Raw genomic sequence first — 26363 nt, forward strand, 5'->3', positions numbered from 1 at the left:
TAATTATTCTCTTTCTATGTACCAAAAAAAGATACCCCAAGATGTATTCTTCAATTTTCTGGTAAATCATTTATTCGATTAGACTTCATGTTATCATGGATCGGCTTCATTGACAAAATTTTTTTTTCACATCATATTTAATTACCTTTATTTCTTATGTTTGTTATTCTCTTTTTATAGGCCCGGAACGTGCGGTTGTGTGTATCCATTTTTTTTCTTTTGCGTTTATTAATAATTTTCACATGTATAGTTGAGCTATGTCTAGAATCAGGCAATGTAACTGGTTAATTTGTATCTTTTTTTTTTTTTACAGTTTTCTGTACATTTGGAAAATTTCAAAGAGGCAAATGAGATCTTTCAAAATTTTGACAATAGATGAGTTCTAGTTCAAGTTCAAATTCATTGTAGTAAGGCGGAACTAGAAAATTGTAGATTCGAGCATTTATATGTTAGCAGATCGACTGCATTTTTTCTATAATTTTAAGACCATTTGTCAATCTAAAAGTTTTCGGAAATAATACAAATTTTAGCATAATCCAAGTATACATGCATGCAAGATTCAAGTTCATAGGACAAGGGTCAATGCATTTTTCATTTGTTAACTTAGTTTTTTTAATCTAGCCACTCAAGATTAACTTCATTGTTGCATGATGCAATTACTACATGTAATACATGTAATATTCTTCCCTCTTGGTAAGAGATATAGACATTTTCTTCACTTTGAATAATTATCAGTTTATTACCATAAATCAAATCCTAAGCAATCATACAACGGTGATTATGCACTTGTGTTAGAAGATCTTATGTATGTCTGATAAATTCCAAGATTGCTTTTTGGGTTTTGTGCGCTAGTTGTTGGTAACCCAGAAATTCCTGTATGTAGAAGTCCTTCCCTTTTGGCATAGTGAAAGTAAACACTGTTACCTCTCTGTTAATACATCTTATTTTCCTTATTCGGCCTGATTTTTGTTCCTGCCCATTGTGGACTGAGAGCTGTGATAATTTTGAAACAATCTATCTATTTGTAGGGCATCTAGACCGGCTTTACTTGTGCCTCGGTGTCCGTTGCGATGTACATCACAACGAAATCATTATATGAGGACATTATTGGCTTGTGATTCTGTGCTTTACAACTGGTTCATAGTGTTGGAATTTTAGATATAATATTTTAAAATATAATATTATTTATTGAGTTTAATCGTAGCCAATTTTTTTTTTTTTTGTTGAATTGAAGTTGATTGGTATTCAATAATCAACAGCTAATTGGTCATAGCTTACAAAGCTTACATAAGAAAAACCGGTAAGAAAATCCGGTAAAACCTATCCAAGCTACAACAAACTAACTAACATCATTGGGAAGCTTACAATTAAGCAAGCCTATCCAAGAGTGACAAAGCTTCGCCTCCTACGGAAAGAAATCATTCAACTAGCCCTCCCTTGCCAATCACACAATTGTGGTACAAGAAAGAAACTAGAAACGTCATAGAAGACTCATAGCTAGAACGATCAAACAATAAGCAGCTCCTTCCCATTCGAGTTGGAGCATAAATCCACACCGACATCATTACCTTCCGCTTTCTTTGGAGATTGTAACTGTTTAGCCAGGCGTCCAGGCGGACGACCCTTCTTCTTTGGAGCTACTCCCATCGAAATCGGAACCTCCACTAATTCACCCAGTTGGAATTCCGGAGGAATAATTGCCAGACTAAGTTTAAAAACCTTTTTTCTCACACCCAAGCCCAAGTTTGGGCTTTTTCCAGCAGCAAGCCCAGCAGAAAACCCAGCAGACTTGGACCCAGTCAAACTTTGCTCCCCGGCCCAACAACCCCAATCAAGCCCCCAGTCAAACCTAATTCAAAATTAGGGTTTCCCGCCGGTTTTTCCGGAGCAGCCAGCCCAGATGCGGCTTCTGCAACCTCCAACTCCGAGCCACCCACCGTCACAACCTGCTCACCAGCCGCCTCCGCCACCAAACCCAGAATCTCTGACACCAGAGAAAGCACCTCCGGCCCCACGATAGCAGCCACCGGAGAATCCCGCGGTCAGGACACCGAGCCCAAGCCCTCCCTGTTCGATACCTCACCGCCCGGCATCACCAGCCCGAGCGCCTCCGCCGCCAACCTTCCGTCACATGTAGGGGTGGGCAGAAATCGAACCGGAGACCAAAAACTGGCCGAACCGGCCCGGAAAACCGGCTCGGGGATCGAACCGGATGAAACAGGGGGGGAAAAAGACTTGACCGAACTGGACCGGATATATACGGTCCTGAACTGGGTTCAGCTTGTGAACCGGCCGAAAAAAACCGAACCGGTCCGAATAATTAATATTTATTTAAATTAATATTATTTATATTTATATTGATATTATTTTTAATAGTTGTTGAATTCTGATTGGTTCAAATCCGGTTACACGTACTCCTCATTACACCTTATTGCTTTCATTGAAGAAAACCTAGCTGACTCATGTCGACTTTGCCTCATTTCGTCGAGACCCTCATCTCTCTCAACTCACAGCGACAGCCGCTCTTCTCTCTCGACTCGCAGCAATCGAACAGCGACCGAAGGCGCCGACTAAGGCCGACGACGCCGACTAACTCCGACCAAGGTCGTCCTCTCCTCTCTCTCAACTCACAGCGACAACCCTCTTCTCTCTCGACGAACAGCAATCGAACGCCGACCGAAGACGCTGACTAACTCCGACCGAGGACGTCCTCTCATCTCATCTCCGGATGGAATCGGTATGGGTTCACCTTGATTTTGAGTTCGACTTCGAATATGGGTTCACCTTGATTTTGAGTTCGACTTCGAATCGATTTTGGGTTCAGCTTGTTTATGTTATCTCAATTCTTACTTGCTTGCTTCTTCAGTTCTTCAAATCGACTTGCTTTTGTTATTACTGCTTCTTAAGTTTGTTTGAGAAGTCTGAAATCATGATTGGGCTATTGTGTGGATAGTGATGATTTTGAGTTTGATTTCAAGTCTTAATGCTGTTGATTTGTTGATTTCAAGTCTGGTTGTTGTTGATCTGTTGATTTCAGTGTGGTATTTCCTTTTTTTTTTTTTTACAGAGTGTTTGATAATTGGTTTTCATTAGTTTTCCTTTACAGAGTGTTTGATAATTGATTGATAATGACTGTTTGAGTGTTTGATAATTGTTTGACAATGAGTGTTTGTTAATTGATTGTTTCATTGTTTACTATTATTGAGCTTCTAGTACAGCAAATTAGTTGAGCATCGCAAACTATGTTCATTTCTGCTAAATTATGTGTTTGATTTCATTGTCAGGGAAGTGGAGCATCGCAAACTCCCAATGCGACACCAACTGGGTCAAGCACGGGAACAACACCAACTGAGACGCTGACAGATTGTTAATGTTATTTATCTAGTTGAGATGTTGATTTCATGAACAGGTTATTTGAAATGTTCATTACTTGATTTAGTGAATAGATTATGATTTGTTTATTTTGTTGATATTTTGATAGTTGATTTTGCTCATTTTAGGACAACTAAATTTATCGACTTTGGTCGAAAATATGCGAAAAAAAAGAAAGCTGAACACAACCGACACCGATCCGCACCGCACCGCAAAAGGGTGTAACCGAAGTAAGCGGTGTGGATTTTTAAAATGCGGTTGCGGTTTTAGATATAGCACAACCGAATGAAGCGGTTTGGTTGCGGTTTTGGCCTAACACCGATCCGCACCGAACCGTGCCCACCCCTAGTCACATGGACCTCCCCCATGGCCAAAAAACCACAAGCCGCACATAACCCATGGAATTTTTCATATTGCAACTCCACCATCACTGAAACAACCGATGAAAAGACAAACCTCCGTCGTGCCCAAATCCTCCGGCGAACATCATGAATCACACGGATCCTCTGGACATGATCCTTTCTCTGCACCGCCCCCTGATCAACTCGAACAAAGTCCCCCAGTACGCGTCCGATTAGGGTTAGGGCTTTCTCATTCCGCATCGCTATCCGCAACCCTTTCACAGCCACCCACACAAGGAGATGCAGCGGCGCCGCTCCTAGGTTAAAGACTCCGTCATAATCCGCCAGCAACAGCATGGAGTTGTTATAGAACCAAGGACCCCCCGAGAGTACCCGATTCTTCACCTCCATCTCCTTAAATTGGAAGACAAAGATGTCCTCCTCCTCCTGCCGGATCAAAATCCTCTCCTTCAATCCCCAAACATTGGAGATTGCCGTCGAAAACGACGAAAGCACCACCGCCTTCTTGGACAGAAGTCGGCCACAGAGATAGAAAAAAGAATCATGGATAGCATCCTCTCCACCAAGCAGGCTCACCACGGCCTCTTCGAATAGTAATGACGGAGCCACCGCCGCCATCTTCTTACCAAACTCGATCAATTGGATGGCTAGAGCATGAAACCCTAGCAGAGCCAAAGTCGACCTATATGAATGGTTTTTATTGTTAAAGCTTTCTTTTCGTAGCCAATTATTTGGTGCTTTGTTTTCAATAAAACCTTCATTGCATAAGTTGGTATATCCTTTATTGCTCACTACATCCGTTACAATTGTGAGGCATGTTAATTGCTTCTTTATCCATTGTTGACCAGTAAGTTTTTCCATATCAGTTACAAAAGCCAACATTATGAATATTGATGATCATTATCATACCTTAATTACTAGTCTTCTTTGCTGAGTCATATATATACCCTCGTTTCCTTCCTATTATGTTTGTATGTGTATGATCATCATACATTCTCCTCAAGAGTTCTTTTCTCATATTCTAGTCAATTTTATGCCCTCAAGTATTGCGAGTGTACGCTTACAAGGATTAACAGTTGTTGTACCCTGGAGGGTAGGGCGCTAGTAACCTGCTACACCGAGACATTGTCTCCAAGGGGCGAAATCTACTCTTAAGGGCAGTGTTTACACGCCTCAACCTTAAACTCTTTTCGAGTAACGTGTCCTTTGGAAGCCTATAAATCTAAGAGATAAGTACTATAATCCTTGTTATTTAATCTATTATGACAATAATATTATGATTACTATTTGTTATTAATGTATTGTATTTTTGAGATCTTGTAGGAGGTGAAATCTGGTGACGGAAGTAGCATCCATCAACGAAATTTCCAACACATAGTGCTTGTTGGGTGTAAGATAATTTGGCCTGGTAACATTCGTATATATAAAAATTCAAACCTTTATCATGTCATGCTCACACAAATGCTTTCAACCCATCAACAAATTTTTGCTGAGTTTTGGCTCAAAAAGCATCCTGAGGAATTTTGAAGAATTTACCATTAGGATATGGGAAAGAAGAAAAGAAAGGAAAAAAGATTATTACTACCATTTATCGTGTGGATTTCTTGGTTTCAATGAAAGTGGTAAATGTTAATTAGATGAATCATAGATAAATAATCAAGCAAGATGTTAATTGGATGATCAAGTTCTGAACATAGCATTTGGTTGATGTTAATTTAGCAACACCAAGATAAATTAGTTCTCCTAGATGTTCAAATCTCTATTTTTAATTTTCTCACTTCCTATACTTGCTTTATCAATGTATAATTGATGTGTACTATGGTTATTAAGGGTCAACACAAATTTTATGAATTTTATTGAGAGTAAATATATGTTTTGGTCGTTTATTGAGGGTCAAACAACGGTTTATTGAGACCAAGGAAGTTTACTAAAGTTCGGTAATACTGTTATTGGGAAAATTCTACAAAATGTTAACGTATGACATGCATACAATTGCCTTAAAAGTGGTAATTTGAGTCCTCAAAATAGTAATATTAGTCCTCAAAGTTGTAACATGAGTCCTTAAAGTGGTAAATTTTCTTAGTTACCACAAGAGTCCTCAAAATAGTAATATTAGTCCTCAAAGTGGTAACATGAGTCCTTAAAGTGGTAAATTTTCTTAGTTTACCATATGAGTCCTCAAAATAGTAATATTAGTCCTCAAAGTGGTAACATGAGTCCTTAAAGTGGTAAAAATAGTTGATGTATGAGAAATGTTAACATACCATAGCTTTACCCACTGTTATTGAGGGTCAATGTTGCATTTGATTGTTTTATAAGGGTCAATAAAGTTTTATTAAAGGCCAGTAAAACTTTTATTGTTTTATTGAGATTTTTTTATTTTGAGTAAATGAAGATTTCATTGATAATCGCAGGACAAAACGGCACTTGCAAATTTTCCAGAAATGGGAATGGTTCATGATTCACTTAAGACATCGAAGCTCACTTAATCAAGGAGCCTAGCAAACTACAACATTACCCTACAAAGAGATAATTTTGTGTGAAAAGTTCCTTTGCCAATGCGCTCAATTGCGGTGCTCCAAAAGGTTCCATTATCAAAATGTAAAAGAAACATCATAATCTGCAGGCTAAAAAACCACCTAAGCGTAGTTATTTGGAATAATCGGATCCCAAATATGAAACCCCAAAGCACCAGAGGCCATCAATTGGATCCAAACCCGGGCAATAACTCTCGTATCCTTCCCAATTGTTTTGGACACCCAAAACACTCCAAACAATGCTGACCCCCAGACTACTTTGGGCACCCAGCCTGTTTTGGGCTTCCAGTTCGAATCGGGCACCCTTACATGAGAGGGCAGCCCCTCATTCTTGACCACCGAAATCTCGGCTTCCATCAGGACCACCACCGCTCCTTTCAGACTATCTGCAGCCACCGCCATTGTCGTTGAGGCCTCGCCCGTCGTGTTGCCATCAGATCGGAATTCGATCTTTGCAAATCCAAACGCCAGAGTTGCTCCGCTTTGGGCCCGGGAACCCCTCTATTGCCATGATCGATTCACCAGTGCTGCGTGGCCAGCAGACCAGACTATTGCCGTCAGCCACCATACTGGGTCGGTGGTCACTGGCCTTGTAATTGCAAGCACCGCCGGCTTGGCCCTTAAGTTACTCCACACAATTCTTGCCATACCTCCTTACCCAGACCTCCATAGCGATGGCTGCACATCATCGGCCTTGAGCCACGCTCTATTTGGTCGGATTCGACCAAAATCTTGATTGAAAACCTCTCTGGTTAACGTTATCCATTGTGAGAGTCCGGATTCTTCCTAGTAGTTGGTTGTGAGCTCGGCGAAAGAGATCGACAACAGATTTTAGAAGCAGCCTAGAGGTTGCTTTTAGAAGCTGATGTGGATCAAAACACATTCTGCAGTTATTTTATGTACTAACAGCACTTTTAAAAATATTATTTACCAAACACGAAACTATTTTAATTCACAGCTGATTATTCTCACAACACAGCAGCAACATTTTTTTTTTAAAGTCACAGCAATCCCAAACTAGCCCTTAATGACCTAGACCCAACCGTTGGAAACAAACATAAAAAAGTAACTTGTTTTATTGAGAATTAGTAATGGATTTGATTATCTTATGAGTGTCAATAAGCATCAATGATGCATTCGGTTGTTTTACTGAGGGTCAGTAAAACTTTTGTTTGTTTTATTAAGGATCAATTTGAATGTGATTGTTTTATTGAGGGTGAGGATGGTCCGATGGTGTTGTTGAATGTCAATAATCCATTTGGTTGTTTTCCTGAGAGTCAATGAATTTAAAGGGTCAGTAAAACTTTTAGCTGTTTTATTGAGAGTCAGTAATGAATTTGATTGTTTTATTAAATGTCAGTAATAAATTTGCTTGTGTTATTGAGGGTCAGTAACGAACAATTAATTTCAAATTTTTATGTGTAGATAGAGAAAACTTAAACACACAACAATAAGGAAAAACAAAAAACAGAAAAGAGAAGAAACAGGAAGAAGAAGGATTAGAACCTGAAGTTCCAAAAACAAAAGGGACAAATCAAAAAAGGATAAAAAAATTGAAGAAGAAGAAACGGAAGAAGTCTTCATACTATTCTTTTGTTTAATCTCATCATTCTCTATTTGATTTTATTTTGAAATTTTTTTTTTAAATAGTCTTAGCTAGTCATCTTTTTTTTTTTTTTGAGAATAAATAATTCTATTAATAACCAAACAGATTACATAACATTAGATCCATAATTACGGGACCGTCAACATAAGTGACTTCCATGAGCCAAAAAGGCTCAACCCCTAACCAAATTTTACGCTCATACCCTTGAGCTACAATGAGGAACCACCTAACATATACCGATACAACCCAGTCGCCAACATTACGATGAACTGTTTCCACCCGTTCGGACACCGCGATCCAAAACTGCCAGACCACGCGTGTAAGGGTGATTCACCATCACGTTGATAACCAAAAAGCACCGACAAAAGTCCAGACCACGACACACCCATGAACCCAAAACAAACTAACCCTCGCTCAAGTGAGGAGGGACTTATTATACCTAAACAAAAACCAAAACGGAAAAAACCTAACCAAAAACCACCAACTATAAGTAAATAACAAGCCCAGGCCCAGAGAGCTAAGGCAGCCAAGCCCCACCTCGTTAGCCCAGTCCAGGAAGGCACCTGAACCAACACGCCACCATACTCGCCGCTCCGCCCCCGATGTCGGACCTCAACCATCTGCGAGCCATCTCCGCCGTCGAACCACCGGCCAAGACTACCCACCCACTCCACCACCCCAGCCCCACACATCCTCACTCCGGATATCAGAACCAAACCGGACCGACCTCCGATCCCAACCGGTCCCAGCCAGCCTGTCCTTCCGCCTCCCATCTCCGATCTCCCACCTATCCATGGTAGCGTCGCCGTCAGTCCCACTGCAGCGCCATAGAGCCAAACAACATCGATCCCACCTAGCAGCCACCAACCCGATCCACGTTCAGCCGCCTCCTGCACATGAGCACGACGAGAAAAGCAGCTTCCCAACCCTAGCCACTGAGCCACAAGCATGCCAACGAACCAGACCACCCGTCCGGCCGCACGCACCGTGCACCGGCGAGGCCAGAGGCCAGCGCCAGCGCCGAGGCACAGCCGGACAGGCAAGAAGGACCACGCGGCTCCCAAGATTTTTTCTCTCTCTAGGGTTTTTTCTCTCACCCTTCGTGTTTGATTATCTTAGCTAGGAAAATAATTTGATTTACATCATAGTATTTGTCACAAATATAGTAATAATGTAAAACTCATGGGGAAAATGATATTTTTGGGGTAATTTCTCTTTCTTTTCTTTTTTTTTGACAAAAATGAAAACCTTTATTGAAGAAAATACTGACGATGAGTACAATTGTAAATGAGTGCATCCAGGATTATATCTGGAGCATGAGGATACCACTCTAATGTTACATCAAATTCAAACCCATGACTAGCTAATCTATGTGCAACCATATTAGCAGAAAAAGGAACATGCTGGATTCCAGACTCAGGAAGAGAACACAACCCCATTTTGATATCTTCAACCACATTCCCAAAGAAAGAGAGATCAGGCGAGCTATTTTGGGTAATTTCCCTTTTATAATAAGTAAATGCATGTTGTCGGTGAGCCGTGGTCTGTTGGTTAGCTAGCCTAACTAATACCGTGAAGGTCATGGGTTCAAATTTCACTGACATCATAGGTGGGAAGTTACATTATTGTCCAGAATAATAATAATAATAATAATAATAATAATAATAATAATTATTATTATTATTATTATTATTATTATTATAATAAGAAGAATAAATGCATGTTATAACGCAATCAACAAAGATGTACATGTGAATCGAATGTAGTTTATAAGCTCAACTCTTCCACCACGTACATTAAAATTACCAATTAAATTAACAGAAGAAAAAATCATTTGTACTCGTGTTGAATAACGTTGAATTAATCGTGTGTATCCTAGTATGCTCCAATTTGTATTATGATTGACAAAGGCTCTTAACATTTGTCTCAAATTGCAGTCTCCACGTTAGTACAATAGTACAACGAACTTGAAATTGAGCTCATTTACTTTGTCATCAAAATTTAGAGATCAGAACTCATTTGTATGTGTTGTTAGAATTTCCAATTGTACAAAAATTGTGAAAAAAAGATATATATGAACCAATTAAATTACCTGATCCTAGTTTGATGATGAAGAAGATTCTTGAAAACCTGAAGTCTAATCGGATCAATGATCTACCAGAAAACTAAAAAATGCACATGGTGCTTATATTTTTCTAGTAGATCATTAACAGACTAGAATTGGTCTTCAAAATTAAGCCACTTATACATGAACTACATCAATCCTTTATGATGGAATCAAACTCTAACCGAATCAAGGATTTACCAAAAACTTTAAATTGAGATGCCAACTCCCTACCTAGTCTTTGGTAAATCGTTGACCGGCTAGACTTCATCTCCAATTCAACCAATTCATAGAAAAGCAATATCTTTCATGAGACTCTGTATATTGTATATATGCATCAGTAAATTAATCTAGTATATATAGGGGTTTAACTAACTCCTTAAGGAAAATCTTCACCAAATGATTGAAATTTCAAATCTAAATTGTAATCTATTTAATAAGCTAACCACATTAATGCTATTGTACATATAGAATGAAATCTACAAAATAAATCACGCTATTTATCGTGTATAGAAAGTGAGTAAGTACTCAGTTAAGGGATTGTATCTGAAAATATACTGCCTAATCAAGAAATTTTTGGAAATGTATAGAATCAAAAATGGCAACCACAAAAAAATAAACAACAGCCATGCGTATTTATTGTTCTATCTCCTTTTCTAGCCTACTATAATGTCCAACCATAAAAACCTTTAGACCACTAATAGTTATAGAAGGAAGAAAATTAACTATTCCTCATGGCTCTCCCTAACTTGATTTTCCTCGCAACCAAGCCCCTCTTCAAAGCGTTCCGGAATGATGACACGAAAAAATTATCGAGGATGCGGCTTGGTGAATAACGAAAATCGGAGTGATAACTCATTAAGGGAAAGCTTTAGCGACGAAAGGAGTCACTACTTACACAATGGACGGGTTACAAGTTTTTTTTCTTTCTCATTTTTATAAAAGAGGATCAAAGGGTTTCACTCCTGCCCCCATGGTGACTCGAACCCATGACTTCGTACATAGGTAGTGGGTGCTCTAACCACTGAGCTAACACCACTGAGCTAACACAATGGACGTGTTACAAGTACTTACACCAATACTTGACGAGTTTACCTCGCACAACAAGAAGATTTTGATTGAACTAGTTCAGACTAGAGGTTTTTGTTTGACTTGGGAAAATTTGCGATACTCTCATTTGTGGAATGCGAAAGATTATAAAAGTAATTTGTGGTTCCAGCACCAATCTCCCTCTCCATCGGAAGTCATTGACCGAGCCACTCGCTCTCACCATGAGTTCATTCAATCCACAACAAAGTCTCGGATTACGCTCCCCATCCTTCCTCCCAGACAGACCAGATGGTCCCTTCCTCCTGCTCATTGTTTCAATATTAACACAGATGCTTCTTGGCATCGAGAGTCTCTCAATTGTGGCCTTGTTGCCCTCGTTCGCGACTCTTCCGGCACTCTTCTCGATGGCTTGTCTGTTCACACTACGGCTCCATCCCCATTAGTGGCCGAGGCACTATCTCTTTCCTTAGTCTGTTCTCTAATTACAAAGTTTCTAGTTTCTACTCCAAGTACTGTCGAATCTGATTCTCTCCCCTTAATCCAAGCAATCTACTGTCACCGACTCCTAGTGGATTGGTAAGCTCAACCACTAGTTTTGGGCCTTCGTCTATTTGCGAAAGCTGCCCCAAATGTTAGCTGGGCTTGGACCAGCAGAGATGCCAACAAAGCTGTAGATCATGTTGCTTCCTTGGCTCGTTGGAGAATGTGTCCGGCTTCTTGGCTACAAGAACCATCTCCCTCCTTATTTTGTTGTTTGATGGGGACCCTCAGCCCCTTAGTTTGTCTTTGTTTCATTTGGTTTCCTTTTGCCAAAAAAAAAAAAAGATTATAAAAGTAACAGAGATTAGAATCGACAAAATGTAAAGATGTTAACAGAGGAAACTTGAGATCGTTGGACCGTTGGAGTGCCTGAAAGGGCCGGCTCTAGGCCTATAGCCACAAAAAAAGTCATATATAAAAATGGTACCCCTTTGCTGAGGAAAATACAGATTTATTGAAGTGTTCCTTGGGAAACGTCTCCAATAAAAAAAAATATTTCATTTTTCTCGATGAGTTCGCCGCAAGAGACATATTTTTGGACGAGAGATGAGATTTGTAAAATAGAAATAAAAAAATTGACGTAGATCGAGAGTCGTACAATTAGATAGTTGAAATTAAAATAATAGAAAGAAACTCAATCCCAATCGTAATCAATCCCAATCCAAAACAACCAAAACGATTCCAGAAAAGCTCAAATAAGTAGAAAGAAAAATAGTGAAGCTCGCGCACTTTCTACCTCGTCACCGCTATTCGAGGTTCCCAACCTTCACCTTCCTTGATAAGCTTCTTCTTCAATCCCTGCTTTTTGATCTTCTTCTCGACGACATTGAGAATCGAGCCATCACCAGCTTGTCGATACCCTAGATGCTGTCGCGAACGGTGTCATTTCGCTCCAGCTTTTTCCAAAACCCAATCGCCGCCTTGATCTCATCGGATCTCGTAGATGCCTTGACCACGAACTCGCTAGATTTGTTGGAGGTTTCGAAGACTAAGTCGGAAATTTTGGCGGTTACGGAGGCAGATGAGCTGGCGGTTTCATATTTCTTGGCCGCTTCATCGATGAAACTCTTAGTGGTCTTTTAAGAGAGAGAGAGAGAGAGAGAGAGAGCTGGCGGTTTCATATTTCTTGGCCGCTTCATTGATGAAACTCTTAGTGGTCTTTTGAGAGAGAGAGAGAGAGCTGGCGGTTTCATATTTCTTGGCCACTTCATCAATGAAACTCTTAGTGGTCTTTTGAGAGAGAGAGAGAGAGAGAGAGCGGGAGATTTAGACGTAGACATTTCGACTAAAAAAGTCATAGACACGGCATGCTTTAGCTGCACGCCTTAATTTTTTTTTTTTTTTTTTTTTTGAATAAAGGGCTGGTGCAGCTGCCCTCAAGCCTTGATTAATAAAATTGTCGAATACAAGGAGGGATCATTGAGCCTAAACCCCTGATTACAATAACCGTCTAGAGAACATCTTGAAATACTATCATGAGTCTCTACCAAACAACTGTATTCAACTAGGCATCAACTAGAAAAGAACGCTCTACGGCGACTCTATTTGCTTTGACATAGTGGTGACATAACGGAAAGATAACTCGATATGTAACCTGATTACAACGTAGCATAATTACCATACGCACAACTTTCCCACTATGTTGCCACTGGAAAATAAATCCAGTGACACTTAGTTTCACCCTGCCACTAGGAGGTTGCGACCAATTGACCAAGCAAGAAACTCGTCGCCTACCTAGAGCAGACAAGTTACTGCTACTAGGAGGTTGCGACCATTTTCCAGTGCAAGAAATTCGTTGCCTACCTAGAGCAGACAAAGCACACCAGGTGCATAAACCGGCACGAAGCCCATCTCGTCCTACCAACCTTTGGCAGAGACTTATTATAAACAATAAATAAACGGGGGGGGGGGGGGGGGGGGGGGTGAAATTTGCACACCCAAAATTGCAAACCACACACCCTTTCATTTTTTTAATAATATTTGATCTCATATCTTTTTACACTTCCTAAAATACCCTCGAAGTCAGATTTTTTTTTAGGTCTTCTCTCTCCCTCTCTCTCTCCTCCAAAACCACGACAAAAGTTTTCTCTTTCTGCTCTTTGCCGTTCACTCTCTTCCAGATCTTACCGAACAGCCGCCGTCGCCACCCAGCAGCTGCCACGTCACCAACCTCACCACCACCCCGCCGGCGCTGCTCGAACCCTCTTCAATTTTGCTTCCCCAAACTCCAAGAACCAATCTTCCGGTACTCCCTCTTATCCATTCCACTTCAATTTTCTTTCTTACAAATCAAGACCCAATTTTTTTCAATCGCATATAAGATATGATGTAAAAGTAAAAAACCCAATTGGGTTTCAATATGTATCTGAATTTGTGTGAGGGATGCAGAAGATTAGGGTGTTTTTTCATGTTAAAATTTGGTTCTTGATTAGTATCATGTACAGATGAACACAGGTCTCCTCTTTCAACGAGTTTGGGGAGTAGGCGGTTTTCCAGTAACGATGTGGGTCATTCGAGATTAAAGACCCTATGCTGCTTAATGCTTTTAAGGACTTGATGGCTGCAAGTTGGGATGAGCTCCCTAAGCTCGTTGTCCGTGAAGTTAAGGCAGCATTGTCTAAGAACACTGATGACCAGACTAGCAAAGAGCATCTCACCAATTTTGGGTCCCATTTACGTTTCAAACTAGTAAGCATGAATTTAAGAGCATTGGAGGAATTTGGCTTACACATGAGTTTGACCACTATAGCACATCTCGAGTCGAGGTCCAGTTTATCTTTAATTCTTTGAGAAAAACAGGCATTTGGCCCATAGCGCCCTTCCAAATACTGGCAATCATCATCGGTAGGTTCAAAATCTTCACTCATCGCAGCACTAGAGTGAGGAATAGGGTTGAGGAGCATGGTTGCATAGCTCTGGGTTTGCTTTGGAGGAGTCTCAAAAGGCTCAGAAACATGTGTTTTGTTCAATTGCTCACAAATTGAAGTTGGTGTATCAGTGCGAATACATTTTTGATAGAGGAGATTGGAGGTCTCTCCGCTACTCCCAGAGGAAGTGGCGGAGAAGGTGAAGATGGGTGTCGACGCCGTTCCAAGAGATGTCGGAGAAGCAGGAAGTGCGTGAGGGAAGTGCACTTGTCGTGGTTTTGGAGGAGAGAGAGAAGACATAAAAAGAAAAAAAATAAAAAATAAAAATATGACTTTGAGGGTATTTTAAGAAGTGCAAAAAGATGTGAAATGAAATATAATTTAAAAAATAAAAGGGTGTATGGTTTGTAATTTTGGGTGTGCAAATTTCACCCCCTAAATAAATAGCAAAATAAAAACTATTATTTAAACAACTAAAGCCAATAGCCCACCAGCAAGGGCTTAATTCCAGACCCCAGGCCCAATTATGCAAGGTCCGTCCCAAAGTGTGAGAAGTCTATGCCAGGCCCAGAAGTTCTCTTGCATCCTCCCTACCCTTGCACCACCACCAACACCAAGCCGTTGCTCGCCCGTCACCACCTTCATAGCACCACCAGCAATACCAGCCCACACGTCTGACCGGGGATGACGACCCCATTTAGCCAGAAAAGAAATATGGTCAGGGTTCGACGTCACCAACCTACTCGGATCAAATCGATCTCGCCTGGAATTAATCCAGATCAGATCGAATTCCCATCCCAGCCGCACTCCAACGATCCCATCTCCAAGCAGGCATCTACCATCTCGAGCCGCATCGCTGCATAACGGTGAAGTCTGACCTCCCTCACTGTCCACCTCCATCCACCGCCATCGACTCCGAAACAACTTCTGCCCAACATCTCCCTTCCCCATCTTTAACATGGATTTCAGACCTAAAGCTGACCAAAGACCAACAGTGCAGTCAAGAGAGGTGCTAACAATCACGTCTTGTCCGACGACGACGTCGCTAGGATGTGCTGCTGGACGGAGAGGAAAAACTAGACTAGAGGCTGCAAGCTCATGGAGGCGCGTTCTAACAAAGTTTCATGTCATTTTCATACGGGGCTCCGATGGGCTCAAACCCGCCTTAATTTTTTCTTTAAAATTGCAAGTTTTATGACGTGTGATAAATTCACGTTGTAAATGATAGTCATTCATGGTGTGCATTTAATGCACGCCGCGAATCTCGCGTCGCGGATAGTCCTTTTCCTATAGTGAATGATTCTTCGGGAAAACCCCCGCATAATTAAGAGCAACTCCAATAATTTCTGTATTATAGGGAAGCATAAGTCAAAGTTTTAGCCTTTTTTTCTTCTCCAACTCCAACAGATTCCCTATTTTACAGCAATTTCTAAAATCTCCATATTCTTCCTTAAAATTTTAGAGATTGCTGTAAATATAGGGAATTTGGTTTTCTCTTTCCTCACTTTCCCTAAAATAGGGATAGTTATAGGGAATCTGTTGGAGCAAAAGAGGCTAATTTTTCCCTAAAGTAGAGAAAAATCAAAATATGGGGAAGCTGTTGGAGTTACTCTAAATAAAATAAAAAATGATGTACTTATGACAATGAAGATTTTCTTCCATAAAAAGTTATAAAAAAAAACACTTACCGAGGGATTATTCGTCGGGAAATGTCATGCATGAGAAATAAAATAGAAAGGAACAACGGTTATGATCAACAATTTTATTTAGAAAGGACACGCTTTTACATATTTTTTATACTCGCTGCTGTGGTTTTTATGGTTGCCATTTCAGGTTATATTCTTGGTTAAGCACTTTATTCATCAGGCAATAGTACTGCGTGGTATTTCGGAATCATATACTAATTAGCATTTTGTTTCTATACACGAGAATAACATGATTCTTTTTATGGATGTCGTTCTATATGTCATGCTATTTTACGACCTATTCGTTTAATTAATAGTTTTCTTAATTCGGCATTCTCATTCTAGCCAATGTCTTTCATACACAGTTATTCTCTTTCTATGTATGAAAATAAAATGAATGATTTTATGGGTGTGATTCTATATGTGCAATAACACTTGATGTGGTTAATTAACTTAATTGATGGATTGCAATTTAGATTTAAAATTTTTGAATCCTATGGTGAAGATTTCTTAAGGAGTTGTTTGGACCCTCATATATACCAAGTTTACCGGTGCAGACAGTATGGAGCTTATATGAAATTTATTGCTTTTCTAGGAATTGGTAGAGTTGGAGATGAGCTCTAGCCGGTCAATGATTTATGAAAGACTAGAAATTGAGATATCAAGTTAGAGTTTCTGGTAGATCATCGATTTGATTAGAGTTTGAGTCCATAAAAATCCTATGTTTATAAATTTGCTCAATTTTGAAGACGAATTCTAGTCAGTTAAGAGTATCTTTAGCAGACTCTATTGTGGCTCATTAGTTATTTTGGAGAGCATGTTTAGCTTTTTATCTATTTTAGCAGCTGCACCAGACTCCTAAGTGACTCTCCATTATAACTTTTAGCTATCTCGCTCCTAAATATAGAGAGCGAGATGAGGCTCTCTATAATTTAAAACATTCCATTTTGTTGATTCGATTAGATTATTTCATGTTTTCATGAATCGGCTTCATTGAAAAACGAGATTTGCATAGATTGCTTATCATTTTTATAGGCACAACAGGTGCGGCATTGTGTATCAATTTCCTTTTTTTTTTCTTTTTTTTTTTTACATTTATTAATAATTTTCACATGTATACTTGAGCTATTCTAGGATTAGGCAATGTAACTGGTTCATCTGTATCTTTTATTACAGTTTCTGTACATTTGAAAATTTTCATTGTATCTCTTTTTATAGTTTTTATAAATTTGGAAATTTTCAAAGACACAAATGAGATCTTTCAAAATTTTGACAATGTAAGAGTTTTAGTTCAAGTTCAAGTTAATTGTAAAATGCGGGACCGAAAATTGGTAGAACTAAGCATTATATGCTAGAGCGCAGATGGACTGCATTTTTAATTTAATGTTAAGACCATTCGTCAATCTAAAAATATTTGGAAAGAAGACAAATTTTAGCATAATCTAAATAAACAATTAAACATGCATGCAAGATTCAACTTCATAGAACAAGGGTCAATAAATTTTTCATTTGTTAACTTCGTTTTTAAGGTAGCTTTGTACATCTTTGTTGATTATGTTATAATTGCATGTACATAAAATATATGTGGTCTTGACTTAATGCCCAAATTTTACTCAAAATATTCCCACTCACCCCACCAACAAATTAGAATTCACTCACCCCAATTTGGGAGAAAAATACAATGTTGAGCTTCTATAATTAAGAAATTACAAAACATGCCCCTCTCTCTCTCTCTCTGATCGCCTCAATTGATGTCAGCTGTCTCGATTCAATAGAAAATTGTCGTAGCCGTCGCATTCTACCTCGAGGGTCATGGACTGGGTGGCCTAGGCTGTCGCACCAAGCTGCGTCTCTAAGTCGCTTAACTTCGACGGAGTGCTTCGGGGGAATCTAATCCGATGGGGCAACAATCGTTGATCTACAACTTTGTGGCGAGGTTTCCGGTGAAGTCCGGAGTCAGGCAATAAAACTTTTATTGAGAAGCGATAAAACTTTTATATATTGACTTTTATTGGGGGGACAATAACAGCTTTTATTGAGAGTCAATAAACCTCATAAAACTTTTATGAGATCTCTAACAACCTCTCCGTGGACCTCCAACGAGGTTCCGGCAAGGTCCGATGACCCTACTCTCTCTCTCTCCCCCCACTTTATCTCTATGTGAGAAAGGGGAATAGGGGAAAATAGTCCCAAAAATAAATAAAAAACTATAAATAAAAGAGGTTAATTAGGTATTAGGGAACAAAATCAATTATCTTTATGGGTACTCCGGAAATCCATAAGTTTGGTAGGAAAAGGGGGAAGAATTAGATTAGGGTATTTGGGCATTTTCCTAGAATATATTGGAGGTAGTCTCAACTAGATGCATAGAAATTAGTAGGAGCTTGTAGTTTAGGCTTTAGTACTCTAGGTTAGGGACCTTTTCATCCCTAAATACATCAGCTCTGAAATTTCTCTACCGGCCAACATCTGAAAGTATTACTACAGCTCTAAAACGGAGAGAGATGAAATGTTATCTTATGCGTACGTACACTCGCAGCTAGCCCTGGTCATTCTCCAATTACTTGGCCACTTTAGTCCATGCGCGGCCACCATTTTAGCATTTCCTAGCAAAGCAAACACGGATCGACCTCATTAGAATAACATGCAGCGTTGGCTTCAACAAACACTTGTGCTACAATGTGCTCAAAATCTATGCAGAAAAAATCCAGAAGACTGCAAAATATTAGCGCATACCGCCCAGAATGTTGTAACCTTTGGATTTGCCAAATAAACTTAATTATGAGAACACGAAAAAGGTTATCATCAACAAGAAATGGCTTGGGTACGAAAGTGACTGCAGCAATTCTCCGACTGCGTGAAGGAGATTGGTTTTGTTGTTGACAAACTCCAAAAGTCTGTTGATAAATTTGGCCGTCTAGTTGAAGACTCCAACTTCGGGGTTCAAATCGCTACTATTAAAGCATTTGTTCGGGATGCACACACAAATGTGAACACCTGCTTGGATCCCCTTGGCAAGTTCTACAAGACTGGCACACTGGTGCAGGTTGGACATAGACATATCCAGAAACTCCTGTTTTAATTTGACAGAAAATTCCAGCTTAACCATCGACGATTATGAAGACTACCACTATGCCAGTCTCCATCGCCATAGATTATGTTTGGTTATTGCCTTCTTTAGGGAGAAGTCACATGATATCGTATCCAAGAGGATGTACTCTATCAAAGCGCACTACACCTGGGACTGGGATTTTGCTTGTAAACAAGGTCAAACAAATGGAAATGACATGAACATTGTTGCATGATATATATACTTGTTGTAATATTCTTCCCCCCTTGGTAAGAGATATGGACATTTTCTTTTATTTTCTTTTTGAATAATTATTAGTTTATTACCATAAATCAAATCCTAAGCAATCATACAACCGCGTTTATGTACTTATGTTGGAAGAATGGTCTAGGAGGGTGCTAATTTGTAGAGATGATATGATATATGTCTGATAAATTCAGAGATGGCAGATTTATTTTTGGTTCATGTGAGCCAGTTAATGGCAACCCAGAAATTCCAATAGACAGAAGTCCTTCCCTTTTGGTACAACTGAAACTACAGACTACAGTCGCCTTCCTGTTAATATATATACCTCATTTTGCTTATTTGGCTTGAACTTGTTTCCTGCTGATTTTGGAATGAGAGCTGTGATAATGTTCAAACAATCTATCTATTCGCCGAGCATCGGAGTTCTGAGTTCACATAGACTGACTTCATCTGTGCCTCATATGTCCGTTTGCAAGGTATACCACAATGAAATCGTTATATGGGGACATTACTGACTTGTGATTCTGTGTTTCACAACCGGTTCTTAATGCTGGTTGGGTGCAAGAGATTTTGGCTGGGTAGCATTTGAATAGGCCATACAATCGTCATGCTCACAAAAATTATGCTCACAACCCATCCTGAGGCATTTTGAGGAAATTACCATTAGGATCTGGGAAAAAAGATATTACTACCATGTATCGTGTGGATTTCTCGGTCTCAATGAAAGTGGTAAATGTTATGTCTCCCATTCCCAGACAATCAACTAAATGAACGTTAACATACAAGAACAGATAATTTCTTGTGAAACTACTGCAATATGAAAGCTTGTGAATATAATCAGGATGATTTTTGTAGAAATTTCTGAAGAATTCTATCAACCACATTACACATTTGCCATTTTGCCTAGTACCTTACTTCTAGTCTAGTCACTTTTGCCCAGCAGTAGTAATGAAAAAGGGGGCCTATTGATTTTTTGAGTATATAACAATACCACCTTATAAGATTAACCCCGCCAGATGCTGTGTCTCTTCGCTTCAAAGGCTGCTCCGTCATTAAGCATGTCCTGAGCATCAGTCTCCATTCCGAGCTTTGAGAGTGCAAGGGCCTGCAAGTAGAATGCAGTTGGCCACTCTGGTATGCAAACCTGTGCCTGCATAGCATCTCTCAAAGCAAGTTCTGCTTGGCCATTCATCAAGTAGGAAAAGGCTCTTCTCGCAAACACAGTCGCAGAAGGAACAGACATCATAACGATTAACTGTTTATTACACAAAACAACAACGACAAAAAAGGTATCCTTGAATAATTAGGTAACCATATAATTAAAATTATTATTGATTTCTGTAACTCGGATGCACATGAATAATGTGTTGAAGAGATCATAACTACCAGATATCTGAGTACGTTACCATTTTTTTTCCTTTACTGAAAAAAAGAATAGAAACAAAAATAAACAAAAAACTAATGCAGTAAATAACTAGACTGAGAAACCCAATGTTATTCTGCCTCCTAGGATTCAACCATCTACAGGTACCTGTGCATTGTGCATATTTATATTCGGGTGTTAAGATTTGAAAAGTCCTTGAATAGCCAGGAAATTGTGGAAATTGAGCACAAGCAATCATTCCATTCTTAAGATGAATCTTAGACAGATAAGAGGAAACAAGTGCATGTACCTTGGAATAATACTCAATTGCATTCTTGAAATCCTTGTCTCTAAATGCAATATCTCCAAATTTCTTTGTGTTCAACATGTCTTGGACTTGCTGTGTCCATTCTTGAAATGAAAGCTGCAAAAATAGATCACATTGTAAGAGCATAAATGAAGTGTAACTCAACAACTTAAGAACTCAAGATGACAACCAAATAAGGACAATTATGAAGAAAAAGTGCAAAAATAAACCGCAGATTGCCATAATGTGTATATTTGTGCATGTATACAGGCACGTTCCATGGGGGAACGACGGCACTGAGGACCTGGAGCTAATGCAGGGACTGGTTAGGGTTGCATATTTGGTTGCAACCCTAAATTGGGTAACACCATTCAATTTTTTTTTTTTGGGTGGTGGGGGCGGGTGCATACCTCCCAATCAATGCATTCATGTTCATTGGTTGGATATCAATGACATATATATAAGGAGATCAATACTATAAAGCCACCCATATTTATACGGCTGCAAGCTACACTTAAGGTAACAGATTAAAAATAAAAATATTCTAAGATAAAACATAGAGATCAAGAACTTGAATTCACTACAGCATGAACTACGTTGCCAAATTTTGAAAGCCCAATAAGATAGAATTTTAAGGTGTGTTCTTTTTGAGAAATCAAAATCTGCAGACTATTTGAGAACTTATTCTTAAGTAGTCATGCCATACGTTCAAGTGAAACAGACAATAAAATGTACCTCATTTTCTGCACCTTCTTCGTCTCTATAACCAGTTTTTAGCAAAATATCATGCACAGCAGTAAGATCCATCCTTGCACAAGCCTTCCCAAGAGGAGAAAGCATGGTTGGCACCACAACTGTATTTTTGTTTTTTGGGAGGCCCATTAAAACATGAGATGCCACCTTAAAAACCAAAATGACAATCAGAACATGTATAGAATAAAGGAGAATATAGTATGAAGCAAAGTAGAGGTTTCCACATCACACACAAAATGATTTGAGGATAACACAATAAATCACCTCTTTCTGCTTTTGAAGTGGTGCAACAGCTGTAAGAAGACACTTAATATCTCCTCTATCCCTAGCCTCAGACTGAAGACATTTGGAAGCAAGTTCAACCAATTTGGTAGCATCATCATTCTCATACTGTCCTTCCAATGATGAATCCATCAACAACAATACATTCTTTCCCCTTATCAAGTCGAGTGCCTGAAGATAAAGTGGTCCCTTATCATTTATTCAAAATAAAAACTAAACAGAAAACTGCACATCCATGTATACCTGTCCCACCCAAATATTATATCCTAAAACGTACCAAAGAGATTGCGTAATCTACTGTAATACCCATACTGAAAACTATCCTATGAATGTCATTAAGCAGAAATCCAAAATTCCAAAAAGAGTTTGAATTCAATGCATTTGGAGCTCATAATCACAAGAGATGTTGAACACTGCACCAAAGACTCAGAATAATGATTTTAAAATAAAATTAACGAACCTAAACTGTTTGTGGAGTCCAATTCTCACTTTTATTGTTTCCAAGAAATAAAATATTACCGAAACCAAACATATCAAAATTATAAACCATATGCATTATACAGATGCAAACTAAAATAAATTGGTGACAAAGACATTTAATTATTTCAGTTGCATGGAATGCTAATGAAAATTCAAGTAGGATCCTGAAAACATAGTATACAAGAGAGATTTAGAATCTGGAGATCACGCATTCAAACAAAAAAAATATATAAAAAAATCTTCCACATAACCATGCATCAGAGCTGTACACAGTCCAGAAACTATACACTATAAATGTCACATGGATTTACATAAAGATAAAAGGTAACAAAAATCTGTACCACACAACAATAATAATGAAAAGGCTTATGGAATAACGAAATTGAAATCCACGTACATGGAGCGGAGGAATATGCTTTCCACTCAAAAGGTCCAACAGGACAGTTCCATAACTGTAGATTACACTCTCTGGGATGACCCTGCCTGCAAAAAGTTTGACACTAATCAAATATAATAGAAATCAGTTTGATACCTACACCCATAACAAAACTATCATACTGCCAGGGATACTAGTTCTAGGAGAGTTGCACCAATAGGCTCATAAGCAAGAAAATCTGAAAACATAAGGTCCGTACCATTTCCTAAATTCACAAATTTTGAAAGAACATAACAACCTCAAAGTTGATGTGCATTGACGTAACAAAAAAGAACTATCCTTACAACAAGAGTAGAAAAGTTCATATCTCAAGGTAAACTTTATCCCGCGATATGTAAGCAGCTTGTGTAAGACACTCTTATTGTTTATAAAATTTCAATTACAATTTTATAATCATGTACTTCGACCTTCATCAGAATCTTGTGATTTGTGCTCTATAAAATTTTTCTGTCCTTACCTGTCCGTAGAAACTCAGGTGGAGTGTAAGCTAAATTAGTACTGTAGCTTTTCCCATCTCGACTGTTTTTCATGAGGCCAAAACTAGACAAGCGAGGGTCACCATCCTGACACAAATTCGTAAGTCAGTAATAATCTAGGATGAGCTAGATATGTTTGACATTGAAATATTCACTATAATGATATTAAAGTGCATGTATACACAAAGGAAAAACTGGCACTCATCCATTTCGGTGATAGTCTATTGTTGAATGCAATAGAATGATGTTTAAGGTAGAAATAACAAAGAACAAAAACAGAAACTGTATCAGAGGTCAAGTTTGAGGAAAAATTTACCCTGCATCTCCTTAAATAGAAATGGGAAAAATGAGCAAACATTGGCCCAAAACAACTAATTCATCACAATTTGAATAGTTGTGATAAGGCATGGTTATATTTTGTCTTTTTCTTACATATGCATCAAGAATTCCCTTTGCTTTTGGATCCTTCCAAACTTCTTAGTGCAGTTTATAAAGAATACAAGCACTGAAGCACCTTGTCATGGCACACCACATAATGCTAACATGGCGTGAATGAAAAAGCACAAGAAAATGTGGTTACATAGGTACACTAGTCCTTTGGTGCAAGTGCTTCTGGAATGTGGAGACGTCACTAGTTGATGGTGCAAACTATATTTTACAAAGTAGCAAACAAAGTAATTGCGTCTACCAAGATGAGTGATATACAAATGTGCAGCTCAACCGCAGACACGGATAAGTAAAACAAATACTGGCATGCAAAACGTAGAGTCCAGTGCATCAAATTGGAATAATATGAAGGCATAGGAATGACATTCATAATCCAATGAACAAAATTGCTAGATTCTTCATTACAAATTCATAAGCATACCTCGTCAAATAGAACTCTATATGCATTCAAATCATGATAGATCTTCCGGTTTTCTGTATTACAATGATCAAGTGCCTGTGCAATATAATATGCAACTCTAACACGCATTTCCCATGGCAATGGCTGCTTATCCCCTAGAAGAAACCATAAGAAGCCATTATGAGAAGAAACCATAATAGCATGAGCAGGGGTATTTGCAGCATACCAACTAGTACTGATCACTAAAAAGTGCTACATATGTAAGTATCCATCAATAAATAACATTGGAAGCATAGACAAAAAAATTTACAAGGCAAACAGTGTAATCAAATAAACTAAGTTTGGGTATGTCCCTTAGAAGCTTTGCTTTTGGGGATTTAAAATTATGAAATCTTCAGAAGCTTCTACCTATTACATTTCTTTCAAAAGAGGAGTTTTATCTTATGGGTGCACAAAAAGTGTTGGGTAAAAGCAAAAAGAAAAAGAAAAAGAAGAAAAAGGTTTTACCCTGCTGGGTCACATAAAGTGTTGGAAAAGAAAAGCCAAAAGCAAAAAGACGATATTTTTGCAGCCACAAAAGTTTAGCAAAATCTATGGTATGCACTGAAAATAATTAGAAACAGCAAGAGATAGAGTGGCAGTACAATGGAAGAGATGCTTGGAAAGAGTATCATTGGACATGTACTGAGCCACCAAGAGGCGTTCATCTCCCTCGGCACAGCAACCAATCAGATTCACTAATCTCTTGTGCCTCAACTTCCCCACTCCCGCAGCCTCAGCCTGCCCAATCATAGGCATCAACATCAGACTCAATGCCAAACTATCCAATATTACCATAAACCCACATTCGTTGTTTTTCGATAAGAAAAATAAAGGAAAAATCAAATGTGCTACGAAACTGCTCAAAAATCCAACACCCAGGACTTTGCTTTAATTCTTGCTCATTCCCTCCATCATTACCAGATCAAACGAAAACCCAAAAAGGAATAGAAACAATGAACGTTCTCTGTACAAAAGTATTAATCATTCTATCTTTATTGGAGCTAAAAATTAAAACTCTCCTTTTTGGTTCCTATAACTACTTTCCCTTTTCAAAAATTTTCTTTTTGGTTCCTATTTCCTTTTCATAATTTCCTCACAAATAAAAAAAGAGAGTAAGGAATATGACCACAAACTGCTGGGCGTCCGGCCAAGACTGCTTGGAGAAGCGTTTTACAGCAACAAGGCGATTGCTTTCAAGCTTCCCTTTGTAAACTACATTAGGGGCTTTTTCGCCGCTCTCAGAAACTATAAATTCAGAGCTGAACCCATTGGTCGCCTTCCGCAGCTCGTTCAGACTGTACTCTTTGAACGCCGGCACTTGGTCCCCAACCTCAGCTTGATCCCCATCAGCTTCAAAATAAATAAAAAAACCCTCAAACCCAAATCAAGAACCCAATTAATGCGGGGAAAATAGGAAATTACAAGGAAACAAGATAAAAGAGTGGTACCCGGGTCGGGTTTCTGAGCTTCGGGGAGAGGAGAGGGGTCGTCGGGGGAGTGGAGGTGGGCGGTTTTGGAGTGAAAGCAACCCATTATTTCAGTGGTGTTGAAATTGAGTCAGCTAGGTAGGCAGGCTTACATAGAAGAAATGGAGTTTGGACACGAAACGACAACGGAGTTGATAGGAAGTGTTGCAGTCTTGTACTGTTGGAGGTGCAGAGACTGTGACTGAGTGAGTGAGTTTTAGGAGCAAGTGAATCTGTGAAAAGAGACAAGAGTGGGTGAGGAAGGAGGTCACGTGATGGACTCTATCATCACTCACGTGCTGGTAGTGCGACTCAGGTCAAATCACACTATTAATAATAATCAAAGGAAAATTAAGTATCGGATTATTTCACTCCCAATGAAGAGCAGAATTTTTTGGTTATAGAAAATTGAAGAGCAGAAGTTGGGTTAATTTTGTGTTCTAATTTCTAAACGGTGGGTATTTGAGATAGG

General features: G+C 39.0%; 2 protein-coding genes across 3 annotated transcripts; both read right to left on the reverse strand.

Moving 5' to 3' along the window:
- Positions 1-3638: 3638 nt before the first annotated feature.
- Positions 3639-4352, reverse strand: LOC133744743 (uncharacterized). The gene has a single exon (XM_062172797.1). The coding sequence runs from the start codon at positions 4350-4352 to the stop codon at positions 3639-3641; it is 714 nt and encodes a 237-aa protein (XP_062028781.1).
- Positions 4353-19653: 15301 nt separating this feature from the next.
- On the reverse strand, positions 19654-26124 carry LOC133706443 (serine/threonine-protein kinase BSK2). 2 transcript variants are annotated; one of them, XM_062131975.1, is made up of 11 exons: positions 25874-26124; positions 25552-25775; positions 25028-25163; positions 24405-24538; positions 23518-23623; positions 23022-23107; positions 22127-22315; positions 21845-22009; positions 21113-21226; positions 20434-20694; positions 19654-20077 (listed from the first exon to the last, which is right to left on the reverse strand). In XM_062131975.1, the coding sequence occupies exons 1-10, from the start codon at positions 25956-25958 to the stop codon at positions 20443-20445; spliced, it is 1491 nt and encodes a 496-aa protein (XP_061987959.1). In that variant the 5' UTR covers positions 25959-26124; the 3' UTR covers positions 19654-20077; positions 20434-20442. The 2 variants fall into 2 exon arrangements, with proteins under 2 accessions (XP_061987959.1, XP_061987958.1); XM_062131974.1 differs by lacking the exon at positions 19654-20077 and having other exon boundaries at positions 20251-20694.
- Between the last annotated feature and the right edge of the window lie 239 nt (positions 26125-26363).

Source organism: Rosa rugosa, chromosome 4 (genome assembly GCF_958449725.1).
Source record: "Rosa rugosa chromosome 4, drRosRugo1.1, whole genome shotgun sequence".
Lineage (NCBI taxonomy): Eukaryota > Viridiplantae > Streptophyta > Magnoliopsida > Rosales > Rosaceae > Rosa > Rosa rugosa.

Excerpts from the sequence above, each read along its gene's own strand:
- LOC133706443 (XM_062131975.1), bottom strand. The coding sequence starts at position 25,958 with ATGGGTTGCTTTCACTCCAAAACCGCCCACCTCCACTCCCCCGACGAC. Across the intron at positions 24,539-25,027 it reads TTCCAAGCATCTCTTCCATT|GGGATAAGCAGCCATTGCCA; the intron begins GTACTGCCACTC and ends GGTTTCTTCTAG. Across the intron at positions 21,227-21,844 it reads AAGAAGGTGCAGAAAATGAG|CTTTCATTTCAAGAATGGAC; the intron begins GTACATTTTATT and ends CTATTTTTGCAG.
- LOC133744743 (XM_062172797.1), bottom strand. The coding sequence starts at position 4,352 with ATGGCGGCGGTGGCTCCGTCATTACTATTCGAAGAGGCCGTGGTGAGC.